General features: G+C 42.3%; 1 protein-coding gene across 5 annotated transcripts in view; it reads left to right on the top strand.

Annotated features, from left to right (window-relative positions):
• RIC3 (RIC3 acetylcholine receptor chaperone) overlaps positions 1-20,130 on the top strand; it is a 134,994-nt gene that overhangs the window by 109,118 nt on the left and 5,746 nt on the right. For 2 of the 5 annotated variants that reach the window (XR_014542427.1, XM_083590335.1), the window contains exons 1-5: positions 7,112-7,364; positions 12,651-12,889; positions 13,446-13,524; positions 14,246-14,339; positions 19,290-19,438. Coding sequence is in view for 3 of the 5 variants with exons in the window: in XM_083590335.1 (XP_083446461.1) it covers positions 7,217-7,364; positions 12,651-12,889; positions 13,446-13,524; positions 14,246-14,339; positions 19,290-19,438 (709 nt within the window). In the remaining 2 variants the exon portion in view is untranslated. Of the gene's footprint in view, positions 1-7,111; positions 7,365-12,650; positions 12,890-13,445; positions 13,525-14,245; positions 14,340-19,289; positions 19,439-20,130 lie in introns of those variants that run through there. The other 3 variants (XR_014542428.1, XM_083590337.1, XM_083590336.1) reach the window with 2 other exon arrangements.

The raw sequence follows: 20,130 nt of genomic DNA, 5'->3' as shown, positions 1-20,130 counted from the left end.
CTGATGTGTTGGCCTGGTACTGTTGAGCGATAGTGAACAGATCTGTCCTTTATGCATTTGAGAAGCTTGTCTGTTTGCTAAGAGGAAAGTATTATTTCCAGCACAGGACACATAGAGGCTAGTTTCTTCTTAGGGTTTACTTTGTTCTTATTTTTCATCCTGTTTTTGATTTTTCCTAATCCTCATGGGTTACTTCTGCTAACGAATCTTCCAGTGGAAAATAGTAGACCACACCACAAGACATCTTATAGACATGGACTTCTGATTAATATTTTCCTAATTTAAAATCATTTATGTACTCATTATGCACCAAAGCTACTAAAGTTTATCTCAATACTAGATCAATATATACCGGTATCTCATATGTATAATTTACTTCCTTTAAAATCTTAAGTAACTTTGGGTTGTTGTTGGGTTTTTTGACTGGGTATTTTGTGGTTTTATATTTTAATTTTATTCTCTGAACTGCCCTTAGACCTGCGGGTATAGGGTGGTATATAAATTCAATAATAAATTCAATAATAAATAAATAAATAACTTTCCCCAGATTGATTTAGAAAGCCTTATAATATTGTGAAACTTTCTTCTGCTTTAGCTTTTAAGTTAGCTGGACAGCAAGGAGTCTGTCAGGACAATTGCTTTCCTATACTTTCATTTTTCATTTATAATTTCTTGGTACACCATAAGCAGCTAATGTAGTTTTATATGTCTTCTATTTAGAGTTTGCAGTATCACCATTGTAATTGTTTCATCTATTATATTGTGATCACTTGATGTAATTTTCTGTTTATTTTCTATTGTGCTTTTACTATTTTAAAGAATTTTTTCTCAATTCGTCAGTACTGTAATTTTTAATAACAATGTAAATTTCTTTTGCTGTGGTTCTGGCTCTTTGATCACTGTTCTTATGCTTATGGGACCAAAGGAATATAGAGCGAAATGAGAACCATTTTTCAATGGCCATCGTCTTGGATGACTTTAAAAGAGGATTATTCATGGAGGATTCGGGACGCGGGTGGGACTGTGAGTTAAACCACAGAGCCTAGGACTTGCCAATCAGAAGGTCAGCGGTTCGAATACCCGTGACGGAGTGAGCTCCCGTTGTTTGGTCCCAGCTCCTGCCAACCTAGCAGTTCGAAAGCACATCAAAGTGCAAGTAGATAAATAGGTACTGCTCCGGCGGGAAGGTAAGTGGCGTTTCCGTGCACTGCTCTGGTTTGCCAGAAGCGGCTTAGTCATGCTGGCCTCATGACCCAGATTTGTCTGCGGACAAATGCCGGCTCCCTCGGCCAATAAAGCGAGATGAGTGCTGCAACCCCAGAGTCGGTCATGACTGGACCTAATGGTCAGGGGTCCCTTTACCTTTACCTTTTTATTCATGGAGGATAAGGCTGTCAATAATAAGGCTGTCATGGAGGATAAGACTGTCAATGATGGCTATGTTTTCCTTTCACTGTTGGGGGACTTTGTATACCAGTTGTTGGGTTTCACTAGTGGGGAGAGTGCAGAGGTGCCATGCTTTAAAGCTGCTCCATGCAGCCAAACACCATTCACGGATGAAAAAATAAGAAGCATCCCTCAGGCAACCATATAAGTAAGAAAATGGAACCAGTGCTCAGAAAGGCAAGTAGGCCTGAGGCCTAAATCACAGGTCTGCATTCTGCTCCGATTCGACAGGATCCAACAGGGCACATCACACCAAATGGCGGAGTAAAAGAAAATCCTTTACCATTCATACCAGCTATTTCAAGTCCCATCTTTTACATTAAGTCAACATGTAACTTGTGTACAGCACTCAAGCAATAATATCCTTAGAGTCCCATCCCTGGGCATTACACTTAATGTGATGACACAAGAGAGCATCCTCTCCATGGCGGAGCTCTGCAGGTGGAATGCTCTCCTCTATGAATTCTGCCTGACATGAACTTTGTTTTCATTTCAGTGACAGTTTAAAATCTGGTTATTTACTCAAGCTTCTGGTCATCATTCAGCTCACTCTTAATTTGTAATAACCATAACTTGTGTTTTAAGATTATTTATTGTTTTATTGTTTATCCACTTCTGATCTGTAGATAGGGGAACTTTTTGTGTGTGTTTTAATTACAGTGGTACCTCAGGTTACATACGCTTCAGGTTACATACGCTTCAGGTTACAGACTCCGCTAAACCAGAAATATTACCTCGTGTTAAGTACTTTGCTTCAGGATGAGAACAGAAATCATGCTCCAGCGGCGTGGTGGCAGCGGGAGGCCCCATCAGCTAAAGTGGTGCTTCAGGTTAAGAACAGTTTCAGGTTAAGTACAGACCTCCGGAACAAATTAAGTACTTAACCTGAGGTACCACTGTATTGGTTTTCCCCTCCTAAAATCTTTGATAGAGGGTGGGATATAAATGTTTTAGTGAATAAATAAGCTTAGCTACATGTTAATGCCCCCCCCCCAGTTGAGGTTGCACATAGACAAAATCTGTGTGTTCTAGTCAGCGCTTCCTGGGCCCTTTTAATCAAGCATAGCTGTGTCTCAATGAAAATCAATAGCATCATAAAATGTGAGCATACTCCTATCTCATAATTAGCAGGAATGTTTTGCCTGCAAAGGAGAAAACCAAAGTTTGGCTCCAAAGGTAGCTGGCAGATGGTGCGAAGGCTGTGGTTTCTAGTATCCTTAAATGCATTCTCCAGCAGAAAGAAAAACAGTGATTATCAAAAAGTCAATTGTCATTCTGTGTCTTTAGAAAAATTCCCATTAAAGATAAAGCCAATTTTAATTAGATTAAGTATCCAATTACTGTAATTACATTTTTAAAAAAATTCACATCATGAGGATGACCCTTTTAAAAAGGGTTACAAGAATAATTAGTGTATTCATATTAACCAAAATGTATTGGATAATATTTATACCCAGAAGGCAAAGTACATTACACATATTTCACCTTTGGGGAAACCTTGTAAATGTTTTGGCAGTAGTATGAATATTTATAGGCAGGAATGTGCTTTAGCAAGATTATGTGAGAAAGCATTTATATCCTCACAATTTTTTACCCAAGGGTAAAGTATACATAAAATGTAGTGCAGAGATTATGGATATGCAAAGTACAATTTAAGCAGGGACAGTTTTTATCCGTTTGTTTAATTAATTGGAGCAGACTATTTTCTTTCTTTCTGCGCCCAAATGACCCACAAATCCAAGGGTGGGTCCCTTTTTTATTCAGTAGTAACCAAGCAAACAAAACTGCCAAAGGGGCAGTAAAGATATAACATACAGGCTGGGCATTAATTAGACTGGGCTAGAAGCCACGTGGCCTTAAGGCTGTCCATGGAACAGGAACCTGGTACTCCAGAGCTTGGCTTGAAGGGATGCTATGGGCCACAGCAGGCTGTTGTTATCGGCTGGGCTTCCCTGGGCCAACAGCCTAGTGCCACTAGGCCAGAGAACAGATTCTATCACTGCAGAGGCAGAACACGCCACACAGCTGAGTGAATTGTGTCTCCTGCCACCATGTATTATACCAGGAAGCAAAAACTATGCTGAACAACATAAAATGCAACTTAATCACAGCTGCTTTGTGAGCGAAGTTTATCCTCTTGTTGTTTATACACCAGCTCAGGGTGCATACACACTGATGCACGCCAGCACCTAGAAGGTTTATCTCCAGGTGATGGGCTGACATTGTAACACAGCCTAGAATGGGAATGGCTAACCTTTGGCCCTCCAGATGCTGCTGGACTACAACTCCCATCATCCCCCAAGTATTGGCCATGCTGACTGTGGCCAATCGGAGCTGGAGTCCAACAACATTTGGAGTGCGCAGGTTAGTGTATGCTGGCCTAGAACATAGCTGAGAGAGCCAGTGAGAGAGGAGAGTGAGACTTGCCCAGAGACATTCACAAGACACAGAAGACTTCTCTAGAGCCCACACAGGTAAAGAACATACACTGGAGAAGGAGCTCTGCTGGCCTCACCCTGGCATCTGCATGTCGGGCATGGACATCAGAAGAGGAGCTCCCTTGCCTGAGCAACTCTTCACACAAAGGGGTTCCTCTTCAGGTGCCTGAATTCAGTGCATGGACCTCAGGGGCAGCGGTAGCATCTCACTTCTCCTACAACTGAGAGTAATGTGTGAATGCGGCTGGAGATACACTGACATATATAACAGAAGGAGGTGGAGGTTCCTATACTTTCTCAGAAAATAAGCACTGCAGATTTATTTCATGGGGAAGAGCAGTGGGTTGGATGGAAATGAGGTATACGCCTACAGCTTTTCTGTGGATCTGCCATAGAAATGCAGACACAAGAGAATGATTTTTTTAAAAATGTGAAGATCCTACTTATGAGTTGGCACACGATTCTTAAGCCTGGTTCTGGAAACTACATGCAAATTGGGACTATTCTTGCTAAGCAGGACATTTGCATAGTCATGGCCCTACCTCACAGAACAGGTTCAAGCTGAATATATAGGACAAGTCTTCATGGCTGGGAAGAAAGGGTGGGATCCAGACCTAGGCTGCAGTCCTAACCCTACTTACCTCAGAGTAAGTCGGGTTACAGTACCTGAGTGTCATCCTGACCTGAGTTCATTTTCACACAACCCTGCTCTGGCATCGTATATGTCCATAGTTGGTGTGGGTATGGAAAAGCCAACAAAATCTAATTTCAGGTAAGAAATAGTTTTGATGAATTGAATGCACAATAAGAAAATGTATCCAGAGGGGGGCCCTGTGACTTGCTGTTCTTCAGTTTTACTCCTCATTGGTACAGGATCTCAAAGTTTAATATGTGTTGTCTTATCCCAGTTTGGGAATATTTGGCAATGTTGCTAAACTACAACTCCCATCATTCCTGACCACAGCCCATACTTGCTAGGGCTGATGGGAGCTGTAGTTCAGAAATACCTGGAGGGCAACCCCCCCCCCCGGGTCTGGTCTTATCCAAAATACATATATATGAACATTAAGGGCCATGCCATGCTACAAGCTATGCTAAATATGTTCATTTGTGACATTCTGGTTGTTCCCATCCCCAACAGAGACGTTGCCCAACCATGGATTTTGAAAGGATATGTGTTACTCTTTTTATGTGTGGAATTATACCCGTGCCTCATTCACCAACCAGCGGTGCTGCTGTCCTTTTATTTTCAAAGACAGCACTTCTGTAACTGCTGCACGGCAGGGCCAAACCCAGGCTTTGTAGGATTTTTTGCCAACATCCTCCTCCCGCTACAGCAGACCTAATATCAACCACTAAGGCATCCAGATAGAGAGAGCACAGACAAGAGAGCAGAGATGGCCCTTTTCAGCACTGTTACCACTCACTCCAGCCAGTGGCTGAGCTCTTTCATAGGTGGTGTGGCAGCCAGGAGTGCTCTTTCTCAAAAGGGGTGCATTTTTCTGCTACACAGGAAAAGAGTGAGCAGAAGCAGCTTTGTGCAGCCGCCACCACCTCCCCTTGCTACCTCACATTTATATACCGCTCTCATAATATTCTTTATCTCTCTGGTGGTTTGCAATGCAAATTAAAAATTAAAAACTATGCAATTCAATAAAACAATTAAAACTAATTCTGTTTTCAGTGTGGCCAGCCATAGAAGAGTGAAATGCAAGAATTTCTAAACTAATTTTGACAGCATGCTTAAGATATTTAGCTTCACCCTTAAGAGTTCAAGAGTTTAGTTCTAGGTGACCATTTTAGAATGGACTTCTAAAGGTAGATGTTCAAGGAAAAGTCAGTTAAAAGGCCAAAGCTGATTTCTAGACAGATTTCCATATGTACCGAGATAAACAGGAATTGGAATACCAGATGTCAAGGAGAAGCCTGCAAGCAGGACATGGGTGCTACAGGGCTCTCTGCAGCAAATTGCATCCACAAAGGCATACTGCATCCAACAGTAGAAGCAGAATATAGCCATCATGGGGGGGGTGGGTATTAGGTTGTTGTTTTTATTTTTATGCATTTTGTGGCTTTATATCTTGATTTTATTCTGAGACCCCTGGGTATGGGGTAAGGTTACCAGACGTCCCCGTTTCTCAGGGACAGTCCCCAGATTTACAAATCAGTCCCCTCACAAAATCCATCTATTTAGTAGGAAGTTGAAAAGTGTCCCAGGATTCATTGGGGAAAACCTAGTAACCTTAGTATGGGGCGGTATATAAATTCAATAAATACATAAAATAAATCACAGCCACCAGCCACTGATACCTTTCTCCTCCTGCACGGACTACTTGCAACACAAGTCATCTACCCACGCATTCATTTAATAAGATCTATATATGTACCACTTAGAATTACAGAGTTGCAAGGGATCCCAAGGATCATTCAGTCCAATGCAGGAATACACAGAATAACTGCCCTGAGACCCCTGGGTATGGGGTAAGGTAACCAGACGTCCCCGTTTGCAGGTACACAGCTGTCCCAGGGCCAGATTTAGGTTTGATGAGGCCCTAAGCTACTGAAGGTAATGGGCCCTTTAGATGTCCAGCTGTCCTTTGCCAGCAACAAATTGTCACTGTTTTTTGTGTTGAATATATGCTATATGGTAATTTATGGACCTAATAGGTATCTAAAGCCATTTGCACATAACAAAATATGTCTTTTATCAAAGCAATTGTTGAACTGAAATACAATTAAGAAGAAGTATATTAATAGTGAAATATTGGGGGGGGGCAAGAGAGTGGGGCTCCAAGCTATAGTTGTTTAGCTTATACGTAAACCCGGCACTGGCTGTCCCATACAGGGATCGAAGCTGCAGCAACCTTGGTGTTATCCGCACCGAGCTCTTACCAACTGAGCTATCCAGGCTGATTGTAAAAAATAAAAGCAAAAAGCAAACCTCAAAAAGTTCGCAAGAGATGGAAAACAGTTTTTTTAAAAAAGATCAGCCAGAAGAACTGACCATTTCAAAGCATTCAAAAAATTAACAACAAGGATAAAGTGAAAGCAGATTAAAACATGCCTCCCTTAAATTCTGAAGCGGCAGAGGCTGCTGCTCTTCTTCGCCCTTCGCCTTCCCTCCAAGTGTGGGCAGCCTGGCGTCCGCCGGCGCCTTCGGGAGAAGTGCGCATGTCCGCCACAGCCCTTCTCTTTCTCCTCCCCTCCCCCCCCCAAACCGGAAAACTTTCCAAACGGCTTAGGGAAGCGAGCCAGGATGTGACGTCGTGCGGGAAAGAACGCCGACGTTCCGCTCCGGGCCACGGCGGGCGGGCGCGCGCTTGTGGCCAGCCATGGCGTACTCGACGTTCCGCAAGGTGGCCCTGGCCTCTTGCTTGGTGCTGTGCGTGTCGCTGCTGCTGCCCAAGGTCTTCCTTTCGCGGGGCTGGAGGCAGCCGGAGCCCAGCGCTGCGCCGCCTACTCTGGTCGCCGCGCCCGAGGGTAAGAGGCCGTCCCGAAGGCCCCGACCGCCCCGAACCCCTTCCGCCACCTCGTGCGTCAAGGGCTGCCGGACTGAGTCATGTGCATGTCAGGGTCACATCTGCACCCCCACCCCACCCCACGTAGCAGCTCCTGGAAACACAAATGGGGGGGTAATATTGGGTGGGATTGCTGTGCAAAATGCCGACGCATTAAATCGCTTTCTCGATATTACTACGCAAGATTAGAGGAAGGTGGGTGGGTGGGGAACCCCAAGGATTTGCAAACCTATGCACACACAAATGCACCCAACCCCTTTTGCAGAGTTCACCCGTGCTGTTTTTTGCACGTGCTTTTTTTCTTTCTTGCACGTGATTTTTTTCTTTCCCCTGCTCTTTCCGCACAGGAATTTTGGAAAGCGGGGTGGCTGGAAGCTCAGGATACATGTAGCGGGAAGGTGACCCTTGCTCATTTAATTTAGATCGGTCTTATTTGGGATGAAATGGACCATTCACTGAAGAAAGTAAATCGCAGTTCTAACTGCCTTGCCCTCGTTCATTCTCACAACTAAGCGGTTGGGAAGTTCTGTCCGATGTGCTGAAACCGCTTAAGAAGCTGGGTGAATCGGCATTCCAAGTGTTAAATGCCATCAGAACAGACAAAGGGAAGTGCTTCTTCACACAGTGCGTGGTTAAATTACGGAATTCGCTGCTACAAAATGTAGTGATGGTCACCAATGTGGATGGCTTTGAAAGGGGTTTAATACAAATTAATGGAGGACCATTTGTTCAATGCCTCCATTGTGCAACTGTATCAGTCGCTAAGGAACACAAGTAAGGAGTGTGCTGTTGCACTCATGTCCTGTTTGAAGGCATTCCAGAGGCATTTGGTTGCCACAGTGAGAACAAGATGCTGGACTAGATGGGCCTTTGGTCTGATCCAGCAGAGCAATGAAGCTATTACTGAAGCTGCCCCTTGAGTCTAGGACTGAATAAAAAAAAAGTGTGTGTGAGAGAGAAAGACTTCACCTTTTGACTAGTTGATATCTTGATTGAAGGAGGTTCAGGTTATTGTATTCAGTGTTAGGAAACGTGCAGTTATTTATACCTCCAGGTTTAACTGTGGCTAGCAAAGTTAAGATTACGACTTTACCTTACCCGGCCTTTACCATTGAATTCACAGAAACTTTCTTCCAAGATGACATGCATTTTAAATTGTGTTCGTTTTTAAGCCATCCCTTGAAAGCATCAGTTTGCCAGCATCTTGTAGTCATCACATTGTTTTTGTTTTTATAAACTTCAAAATTCCATGTCCACCAATTGTTTTGATGTTTGTTACATTGCTTTGGATATTTTATATGAAATAAAATATAATTTAAACTGTCTGTATCATTTTTTTGCTGCTTTCTGCCATTTCTTTTCTTTTTTTCAATTTCTGCCAGCCTTTGTGGCAGAAATGGTCACCATTTGCATTATTTTTAAAGTGTCTTTCCTAATGGATATCTGTGATTGTACATGAAGACCAGGGATTTCTCATGTGCAGAAAGAATCTGCACTAGTACTTCAGTATTTCTGCAACTTCTTGCCTTCCTTAATGTGTAGCTGATCTTACTTCTGAAGGCATAACTGTACATGTGGGGTGATAAGAGCTTACCGTCCTTCCCTTATTCATTCTCACGCCATTACGTACCACCCATGTCACCTTTTAAAGTTGCACTTCTACTATAGAGCTGCAGGCAATGAATGGTAGAAGTAGCATTTCAGGTGTGTTTAAATTGCCAGAAAAGAAGTACCCCCATCTCAGCTATGTTAGCCTTGCTCTCTAAACCATTCATTAAGTACTTTTAAATTGCTGCAGGAAGTGCAAAGCATTTACCGAGTTGGATTTGTTGCCACTTAGTCGCAAGTCTCACTGTGGCAGGAATCAAGCCTCTGTCTTTCTGGAATTCAAAGGGGGAAGTATTGGCGTGGCCATATCCCATGAAGTTTGGTGTGGATGCTCATTTTTAAACTGCAGGTTTTTTGTTACAAATTATGCTGTTTGTAACACACTCCTTTTATTCAGCTAAAGCAGGGGTTTTCAACCAGTGTGCCATAGCACCCTGGGGTGTCTGGAATGATGGTCAATGGTGCCACGGGCAACAGTGGCCTCTGTCCCTCTTTCCTTCCCTCCTTTGATGCCCTCTTGTGTCTCTGCCCCTCAAAGACCTGTGTGGCTGTTTATTGCAACAACTCTGGCCACAAACTCTACAGGCGAATGGTGCCTCTGGGGCTGGCCAGGGGGTGCTGGTTGCCCAGAGCTGAGGTGGCCTTGGAGTAAGCAAGCAAGTGGGTAATGGAGCCCAGCCAGCCCTTGCTATTGGGAATGGACAGACAAGTGGGAGGTCGGGCAGGCAGACAGGTGCTGTGCTGGCCTTTCTCTTACTTGCTGTATGCCTGGGAGCTTAGTGCCTGGAGCCGAAGGGGAGCCTTTCCACCATGCAGGCCCAGCAACTCCTGCTGTTGCCACTGCTACCTCCCAAGGTGAGTAAGATGGTGGCTGCACATTCACCATCAGGCTGCTAAGGCTGGGGGCATCTTTTTCCCAGGTCCCTGTGGGTCGGTGTGAGGAGGCACCTCTCTTTGGGCTGGGGTGAGCGTGTCTCATGGACCAAAAGTGGCTGCGGTGGCTGCCCAGAGGACATCCAAGGAGATGAGAGGAGGCTGAGGGAACACTCCACAAGGGCTGGTGTTCAAAAAGAGGTATGGGGCTGCTTACTCTGCAGGCAAGGGGTGACATAACTGGGCTTCTGAGGCTCGGAGCAAGTTTCCCCACAGGGAGAGAGTGTAGTTGGTCAAGGGAGCTGTGGACTCAAAAGGGTTCTTGACCTAAGCAATGAAGATAATGTTTTTAGCATTCTTGTTTCGTTAAGTAAACAAAGCTTCTGTCAGGCTGAATATCTCACATGATAGTATAAAAGTAGATGGATGTAGCATTCCCTAAGCATAATAAAGTAAATCCCAGTTAGGGATAAAAGTATAGAATGTGTATCCTGTTTCATGACCAAGCATGATATATTGGCACAGGAGAAGGGAGCAGGTGGCGCTGTGGTCTAAACCACTGAACTTCTTGGGCTTGCTGATCGGAAGGTCAGCGGTTCGAATCTACACAAAGGGGTGAGCTCCTGTTGCTCTGTCCCAGCTTCTGTCAACCTAGCAGTTCAAAAGCACGCCAGTGCAAGTAAATAGGTATCAATGCGGCGGGGAGGTATTTCTGTGCACTCTGACTTCTGTCAGTGTTCTATTCTGCCAGAAGCAATATAGTCATGCTAGCCACATGACCCGGAAAGCTGCCTGTGGACAAACACCAACTCCCTCAGTCTGAAAGCTAGATGAGCGCTGCACCCCCATAGTTGCCTTTGACTGTACTTAACTGACCAGGGGTTCTTTACCTTTATCTTTTTTTGGGGAGGGACACAGGAACAGTAAATGCAGGGATTTTTTCCCCAGCTGAAACTTGCTGAAACTCAGTTCTGACACCTCTCTGGTGGGCATGGAGGTAGGGAATGGGGTGGGTATTGTCTAGATGGAGCAGGTCTAGATGCTGGTTTTGTCTGGCTCCCTCCTCATATAGTGGGTTAGTAACCCATCTAGTACAGCCACATGCAGCAGCCGTTTGTGTACAACTGCAATTAAAATCTTTGCACATTCCCCTGTGTATCAGAGTATTGGTGTTGAATTATGCAGGGCCACAAAATAAATGGAAGGCCAAGTTGGGAGAACTTTTACAGATCAATCATGGAATCACTGAGCATGCAGTACTTTCATAAATCTTCTTGAAGTCACAACGAGCAGAACTTTACTGATGGCTGATGGGGCAGAATCAGGAGGTTCTCCTGGCAAAAAGTGACTCCTGAGCTGTGGCAGGCCAGGGTCTGTAGGGCCATGGTTTTGTTGCCAGGTGTATTCAGGAAAATGGCGGTGGGGTGGGAGGGTAGACTTAGATATCTACCAAGGAACTTATATGAACCTGTCTTGGAACTCCAATGTCTTGTAGAGGCATCTGGGAAATATTCTGTAGTGTGTGCAACATCATGTGGACTAGAGCATTAGCCAGGCCTGTCAGGACCTCCCTGATCCCCAGTTGAACTGAAAGGTAAGGTTTAAAGCACAGTGGAAACTATCCTGCAGCTACTCATTGCAGGGGGACACTGGTAGTGGTGAGTCAGCTGTCTTAACGTGCTCGTTTGACATTCCTGGATTTTGATAAAAGCTCAGTAAGCTTCTGAGGAACCCCAAGACTTCCCTAAATTGTAGTTCATCAGTGGTTAAGGAATTAAGTATACACACTGTAGTGCCTTAAATGTCAGGTGACTTTTCTGCAGCCCCCATACAGTTTTGAATTACAGTGTCTGTCAAAATCTGCATAAAATAGAATACAAACTGGTGTGGTTCATTCTGGCAAGGTATGCATGTCAACTTAGCTGGCAGTGTTCCATCTTGGCAAACTTTGGTGCCATAGCAACCTCCCATCATTTTTGATTAATCTCTTTTAGCTTGAGGTCGCATTCACCCTCCAGGAGCGGCATACAAATGGTGAAGTTTGCCCAAAGTGCACCACCACACACTGTCAGAGACACACAGCTCCCCCTCTTTAGTTGATTTGTGGAGATCAGTTGAGAAAGGGGCTATTGATCCCCCTCCACCCATCAAATGACAGTTTGCATCCCCATAAAGACATTGGGCTCTGCCATCCTGTCCCTGCCCCAGACTGTGACTACTTTTTCTTTTTGCCGCTGCCACCAAAATTGATGGGTTCCTGAGGCAGGCCTAAGAAGCTGGATTAGTTCCTCAAACCGGTTGTTTAGGTGTTCCCACTTTGTGCCTTTCAACATACATTGTTATCCAGTGCTCATTCAATTGGATTCTTGACAGTAATTAATATGTCAATTACCATATGTTAAAATTGCCGTATGGTTTCTGATGATGGGGACTTATTGATAGAAATGTCAAACAGTCATTGCTATATGTGCAATCTTGTGTGAAAAAATATGGGTGTATGAACACCTTATTAAGGACTCCTCTATACAGCTGCAAATAGAACGTTTTAAGTCTGTTGTAAAGTGCATTATACAAATGTGACACTAGATGGCGATGGCAAGCTATGGCAAATTCGATACATGTTTCAAAGCTTTTTTTTTTAAGGCATTTTCATAGCGTTTTTTATATGTGTCTAGATTCCACCTAAGATTCATATTCAGAGGATAGAACAGGACTTAAAACACAACACATCCCTTTAAGAATGGATCTTTTTAACCTTGATTTTCAGGAAAGACCAGTCAGTTTCCTCCAACAATGCATCCCCAGATGTCTCCAGAAACCAGACCACCCACTACCCATTTCCCAAGGTCTCATCTTGCGGAAGCAGTTGCAAAGGCCAAGGGTGGAGGTGGAGGCGGCGGTGGAGGTGGAGGAGGTGGCGGCGGCAGTGGAAGAGGTCTTGTGGGACAAGTCATCCCAATATATGGATTTGGGATCCTTTTATACATATTGTACATTCTTTTTAAGGTAAGAAATACCACTTCACCCTTAAAGTTGCATCAGTACAGTTTCTTAACCAGTGAGTGATTGACCTAGTTCACATGTCATGGTAAATCTAAGGGCTCTTTTGCTTCTCTCCACTAGTATTGGGGTGAAACGAATACTTAGTTCATATGGTCACATGCCGGAGGAGAAGATCAAGAGCTTCTGTTTTGAAACTAACTGTATTTCCCTGTAATGATCAAACTTGTTAGTGGTTCTTTTGAAAACCAACCAAAGAACCCTCTACTTAGTAAGCATAAACGAAAAGCAAACTGTGGTTTCTGATCCTGATATATTCAGCAACTAGAGTTTGAACAAAATCGTAATTCCCCAAGTTAGGACTTCATAGGGAACTGTGGTTAGTTTAAAATTGAAAGCAGAAGCTTTCAAACCTGGCATGTGGCGGTAGAGTGAGCCATGGCTTGCCTCAACTCATTTTCATAACTTTGGTTTCCTTTTATGTTTTAGCTGAGGCTGTTAATGTCTTTCTAGAAACACCTATGTCACTTCTGTCACAACAATAACCCTTTCCAATTAATAGCTTTCTTCTAAGGGGAAAACCACAACAGTTGAGCGGAAATGTCCTCCATCGTCATCTGGAAACACAAACAGGAAAATCAGTAAGTAGCATTTCCAAGACTGAATTGAAATGGCATCCAAAATTGGCTCTCTCTTGGAAAATAAATCTAGCAGCACGATAGATGAGGCAATGCGATTATTATTACTACTAGTAGTAGTGAGTGATAGTCAATGTTTGTCACACTGAGTAAACCCATTGAAATCGGTGGGATGAAATCCAAGGGGAGAAATTGGATATCACCCATTGAGTTTGTTACTTTCAACACAGTCAGATTCTGTGTGTATGCAGAAGTAAATCCCACTCTTGTTAAATTGAGCTTACCCCACATAAACTATGCATAGAGTTGCAGCCTTGATCTCCTTCTTCTCAACAAAAATAATTGTTAGCTTTCCTCTTATTCTGAACATCCCTTATGTCATTAGACTGTGTGGTTTTCTATGTCGTAGCCTTTCCTGTCTCGAGGCATTTACAATCAGCCAGTCGCTCTGCATGTAGCTGCTTATGAGCAATTGGGTGCATTATATATGCTTCTCCTAGCCTTAGGGAAATTTTCCTTTTCCTTTCATTCTGCCTGGGAAGAATAAAAAGATTATTTTCATTAGTTCTGTTTACCAGTAAAGCCCTCTTAGTCGCCTCTCATGGTTCCCTCGGAACAAGTTCTATTTTGTTTGCTGCACATTCAGAACAAATACATGCTGATTGAATGGAGTGAATTGTCAGAGCTGCCGCTGATGCCTTTTGGGACCACATTTATTTTGCAGCTGACTATGAGCTTGCCCAACTTCAAGATAAGCTGAGAGAGACTGAAGAAGCCATGGAGAAATTAATCAATAGAGTGGGACCCAACTGTGAAAGGTATGTGGCAGTTACTCTTGTTCTGGCAGATTAAAAAGGGTGGGTTCTTTTTGTATTTCTCTGTTCCCAATAAAGCAAATTAGAACATTGCAAATAAAAATATGCTGTCAAATAAAAAACTGCATCTCTTAAACATCTTATAATTTGGAGGTACTTTTACTCAACGCTTTCCTCTTCCAGTTCTATGTTAAACTAAATTCAGCATTTTGAGTTAAACTAAAAGAAATATGGATGCACATGATTTCTGGTGTGGTGTTTCACTAGCTTTGTAGCTTCATAAATCCATTAAACACAGAGGTTGATACTCCTGTGTAGACCCATTTAAAACAATGGCTCTCCAAGTCCATTCATTTCAATGGGCCTAATCTGAATATGATTTAGTTGGATGTCACCCAGAGATTGTAAAGAGATGACGTCAACTCTGTTACAATGTTCTGCATAAATGGATTGATGCCTTCTTAACCTCTATAAATTCCATTATGGAATTTCAGAAGGAATGCCAATATTTATAACTTCCGGCAGTATTCCATGTGTTCACAGTAGATGGGAAATGAAAAAGAGGGTGGCTTGATGGGTTAAGTAAGAAAAGAAAAAATATCCCAGATCAGGCAATAAATAGGCACTTTTGTATGGTCTATAATTAAGTTATTTGTCTGAGTACTGTTTGTTTGAACTATCCTTAGTACCTACTAGATTAAGAATATTTATAAATACAGAACTAAAGATACTCACTCTTCCCAGTCTTTGCCATGCTGATGTGAATGGCCTATTTACTACCCTTCACTGCAGATCATATTAATCTGTAGCCTATCTTCCAGCTGCCTGCTCATCTGATGCACAGATCGCAAGGCTCTTTTCCTTATGCTTGGCATCCAAAAGCGTAGGTGCATATTTATCCCAAAATAAGTCCCACTGAATTCAGCAGGTCTTGCTTTCAAGTAAGTGTGTTTAGTATTGCCGCCTAAAGCTAAGTCTCCAATCAGTTTGACACAAGAGACTGACCAAGGGGAAGGATGTAGCTCAGTGGTAGAGCATCTGCCTGGCATGCAGAAGGTCACAGGTTCAGTCCCCAGCGTGTCTGGGTGAGAGATTGCAGTGTGAAAGTCTGGAGAGACCTGCTGCCATCGGTGTAGACAAAACTGATGGACTAATGGTCATAAAAACATGATGCTCCTGGTCTGATTCAGCATAAGACATCTTCCTGTGTTTTAGAATGGAACGGTGGACCATAAGCACAGATGCAGACAGGTTTCCTCTACTATTTGATTCTTCATAGATAAGGTTGCTGAAGTTATCTGTGGAAAATTCAGCTAAAACTGGAGTTCTGATTGAAATGGTACCGGTATAACATTTCAGATGGCTTCTGTGTGGCATACAGTGAACAGAACACATGCAGGCAAATCGTTAGCCACGCTGCGCTGTGTTTGCCTCTTGCCAGTGTTGGATGCCCTAGTTAGGAGCCTGGTCACTGATAGAGAAACTATAACAGTAATAAAGTCTGGGATTAGAGTTGCCATTGGCCATTAAAAACATCACTCAAAGCAAAGCAAATTTTTGAAGAAATGTTGCTCAGGAGCCAAAAGAATTCTGATAAGACCAGCAACGTTTCTCTAGGCAAAGCAGTTCTGCAGATTCCTAAACAATCCAGCTTCGTAAGATTCGCCCTTAGGCCAGAGCCACGACACTGTGCATCTTCCCTTTTATTTAGAGGCATCTTACTTTGCTAGTCTTGCTGCTTTCTAATGACATGATATGAAAAGGCCTCGTCACAATATCTTGCTATTCCTGTGAGGTAAAGTCTCTCTCATTAGGCAACCCAGTACCCATAGCAAAGACAAAGTGGCTTTGATTTTTTTTCTGCCTGTCTGGAGGTGACAGTCTTTCAAAAGGCACACGTTAGTTTGATAACCGTCAGGGTTAGCAGAGGAGATGTTATCTTGAAAGCAGAAGAATTTCAATAGGAGGAAGGGGTTCAGTTCCTGATTAGGTAGGTTTACATGTTATGTACTTGGAGAAAAGTAGGTGGAGAAGGGAGGAGACCCGCAAAAGCTATGCCAAATGGAAAAGGAAATATATTTCCTAGAGACTGATATGCCTCATTAAGGGTTGTGTTCATTCTGAAAAATAATGAGAGAAAATCCCTACTGGTTTTAAATAAAAGGACCAGAGGCCTTATGCGTAATTGTTTCAACCAAGTTGCTACTGTACTATTCCTTTTACTGTTTTAAAGATTTGACCTAGAAAACTCAGGGTACTTCCAAACTACTGATATTTTTTTTTTTGATGATTTCAGTGAAATTTAGGTTTCAGACAATTAAAGTCGATCAGGCACTCTTTTGCAACAAACCTGCTCTCCCTCCAGGCCCATTTTGCTGTAAGGAAATAATAATAATAATAATAATAATAATAATAATAATAATAATAATAATTTATTTGCCCTTCATCCAAAGAACTCAGGGAGGTTCACAAGATAAAATCAAAGAGAGAGCACAAAATGAATAGATAAAACAAAACAGAACAATAACCCCCTTCCTGCAATCACATTAAAAAGGCCATAGAACATTAAACAGCCAGAGGCCTGGTTGAAGAGGGAATGCATTGGAAAGTGTGGGGTAACAACTGCTTGTTGCATTGTCACAGAAGCTGCAAGCAATCAAATGGGAATGGATGCTCCATGGAGAGCCAATGTTGTCTCGCCTTCCTGCAAACCAGTTGGGATGATTGCTCCATAAACTGGTCAGCTGGAAGTGACTTCTCAACAGATACAGAAGAACCATTGGGTTGCAGAGTCCAACCCACTTTGATGCATGTGTTTTATTTATTTGGTTAGAAAGCCGGTTGTGAGCTGACAGGAGCAGTTGTCTAAAATACCTGGAGGGCACCAGGTTGATAAAGGCTTTCACAAGCAATAGGTTGGATTCTTCTTTACAAATTTGTAAGATCAGAACCAGGCATGCTTCCGCCGCCCCTCCATAGCTGTCTGACGGTTCCTTTTCCTAACTTAGGAGAAAAAATATATAAGTAATTTGAATGCTTTCCTCTTTCTGTGATATTTAATCAGCATGGGATAAAATGATGATAAAAATTATGAGCCACTTGATCTTTCTCAAATAGATGAAAATAACACAAAAGGTCACTGTTTCCATCTATTTCCTAGTCACTAATACTGTTCATCTATTATATATATAAAGCTCTCTGTGTTATTATTGCGCAGTGGCAAGAATTTATTTTACTGTGAGCAATAAAACAAATTTCCAAACGGTATTTTGATGGTCTTAGGGCATGGTTTGGAGGCACACAAGGTCCCCAACTTGCTGAAGCTAAGCAGGACTGGGAACCGCATGTATGGGTTGGGTTCCATAGTGGAAGAAAGGTGGGATATAAATAAAATAAAATTTTAAGAGAGAGAAATAGGGATTCAGACAAAGATTTAATCAGTTACTTCATTTTTCTTCCTTTCTCCTTTTTTCCAGTTTATTTGTTTTTTTTGAAAAAATAAAGTTTTTTTAAAAAAATTATTTATGATTTTCAGGTGTTATACATTTCACTAATTTTAAAACCATTTTAACATTTCAAAACTTGACTTCCTTCCCCCTCTTTCTGCGGTTCCTTAAATTTATTTTTAATACCTTCTGCATATCCAAATTAACTTAATTTGCTCATTAATTAATCTACTTTAAATATATACTCTTATAAAACTGAAGGTTTACACTGTAAATATTCAATAAACCATTTCCATTCTTTTATTAAAACATTTGTTATCGTGATTTCTTATTCTTCCGGTAACTTTTGCCATTTCTGCATATTCCATAAGTTTTTGTATCCATTCTTCCTTCGCTGGGACGTCTGCTTCTCTCCATTTTAGGGCAAGTAACATTCTTGCAACTGTAGTAGCATACATAAATACATTTCTATACAGTTTAGGTAGTTCTGTCCCTACATTTCCCAAAAGAAATCAGTTACTTCAGGTCAACATGTGAAATGTAGCCACCTGCTTTCTTGGTACCTTGCCTTCCCCAGTTCCCTTGCATCTGTACCCTTTCATTTCGCCCACAAAAGCTGTGATGTTAGTTGGCATTCCACAACTGTGCCTGTAGGTGGATTGATTTAAATTATTGATTTTTAAATTATGTAAATCAGCCAGAAAAAATGCCATTTTAAATCACCAATAGTATCTCATTGATGCTACTTCATTTATTTTCTAAACAATGGTGTGAATCATATTAATTGGCAAAAAGGAGAATATTATTTACACTGTTTCAATCTTACAACTAGGTCTTTCATCTCCTTGTATGCTGTCCTTTTTTAAAAAACCGATAGAGCGAATGCCTTTAAAATAAGGCCTTTTTATGATTCCCCGTGGCAGTTGGTGAGGTTAAGTATGGGGCTATATTGCAGTCTTTTTTATTGGACATTGGGACATCTTAATTGGCTTGCATGGTTGCTTTTTTCATGCTTGTTCACTAGGACAGAGAACCATTCCTCTAAAACTCACTCGGATATTGCCAGTCATGTCCAGTAGTAGGTTTGAGCTGTTGTCGTGGGTTTTTTTTATGCCTATTCCATGTTGTTGTTTAGTCGTTTAGTTGTGTCCGACTCTTTGTGACCCCATGGACCAGAGCACGCCAGGCACTCCTGTCTTCCACTGCCTCCTGCAGTTTGGTCAAACTCATGTTGGTAGCTTTGAGAACACCGTCAAACCATCTCGTCTTCTGTCATCCCCTTCTCCTTGTGCCCTCCATCTTTCCCAACATCAGGGTCTTTTCCAGGGAGTCTTCTCTTCTCATGAGGTGGCCAAAGTATTGGCGCCTCAGCTTCAGGATCTGTCTTTCCAGTGAGCACTCAGGGCTGATTTCCTTCAGAATGGATAGGTTTGATCTTCTTGCAGTCCATGGGACTCTCGAGTCTCCTCCAGCACCATAATTCAAAAGCATCCATTCTGTTCCATAGTCGGCCCCAAAACGTCACGACTGATCAAGAGAAAAGACTACTTCAGCAGCTCCGAGAAATTACAAAGGTCATGAAAGAAGGCAAACTCATAGATGGAATCTCCCCAGAGAAAGAAGCTGAAGAGGCTCCGTATATGCAGGACTGGGAAGGTAAGGAAGACCTTTCTATTTATATGAAGGAAGAATGAGTGTGCTGCTGTTTGTTTTTGCTTTTCCTTTAAAAGAAAAGCTTATCACAGGAAGCCATTCAGTATTCAAAGGCATCTGAGCACCTGGCTCTCTTAACAAGAGAGAATCCATTGACTGCTTAAGCATCTCAGACTAGCCAGCTGTAGTTTGTTGTTCATGAAGGCTTATAGCACTATGCTACAAAGCTGAGGGTCAGGAGGGCTCCTTGGTAATATCTAGGGATGGGGGGAGAAACTTTATTCCTTTTGTATTTAAAGGCAAACCTACCTGATTTGCCCTTACCAAAACAATACACGAACTGTAACATCACTTCCTTTGACATCCACACTTCTCTGAATTTTGCAATGCAGTTCTCTAGACAAGTAAATGTGAACAAAAATGCATATGCTAGGTAGACTGCCACTTACATAAAAATGCATATAGTGGTGAACGTAACATACAGAAATGCATAATATTTGTGGGGAACTGCTTTGCAAAAACGTGTGTATCGGGCAAAATTCAATACAAGAAATGTGCATGTTAGGATAATTTCAGACTCAAGTGCTTAAAAAAAAAAAACCCACATACCGATGGGGAATTGTAGAGAACTGAATTTAAGACTGGGAAAATGAAAACTGAATGAAATCAAAATTGCCATTTTCACACATCCTGAG

The sequence above is a fragment of the Podarcis filfolensis genome (assembly GCF_964270895.1).
Source record: "Podarcis filfolensis genome assembly, chromosome: 1".
Lineage (NCBI taxonomy): Eukaryota > Metazoa > Chordata > Lepidosauria > Squamata > Lacertidae > Podarcis > Podarcis filfolensis.
The sequence above is the reverse complement of the archived record's forward strand: the minus strand, read 5'-3'. Positions and strand labels throughout refer to the sequence as shown.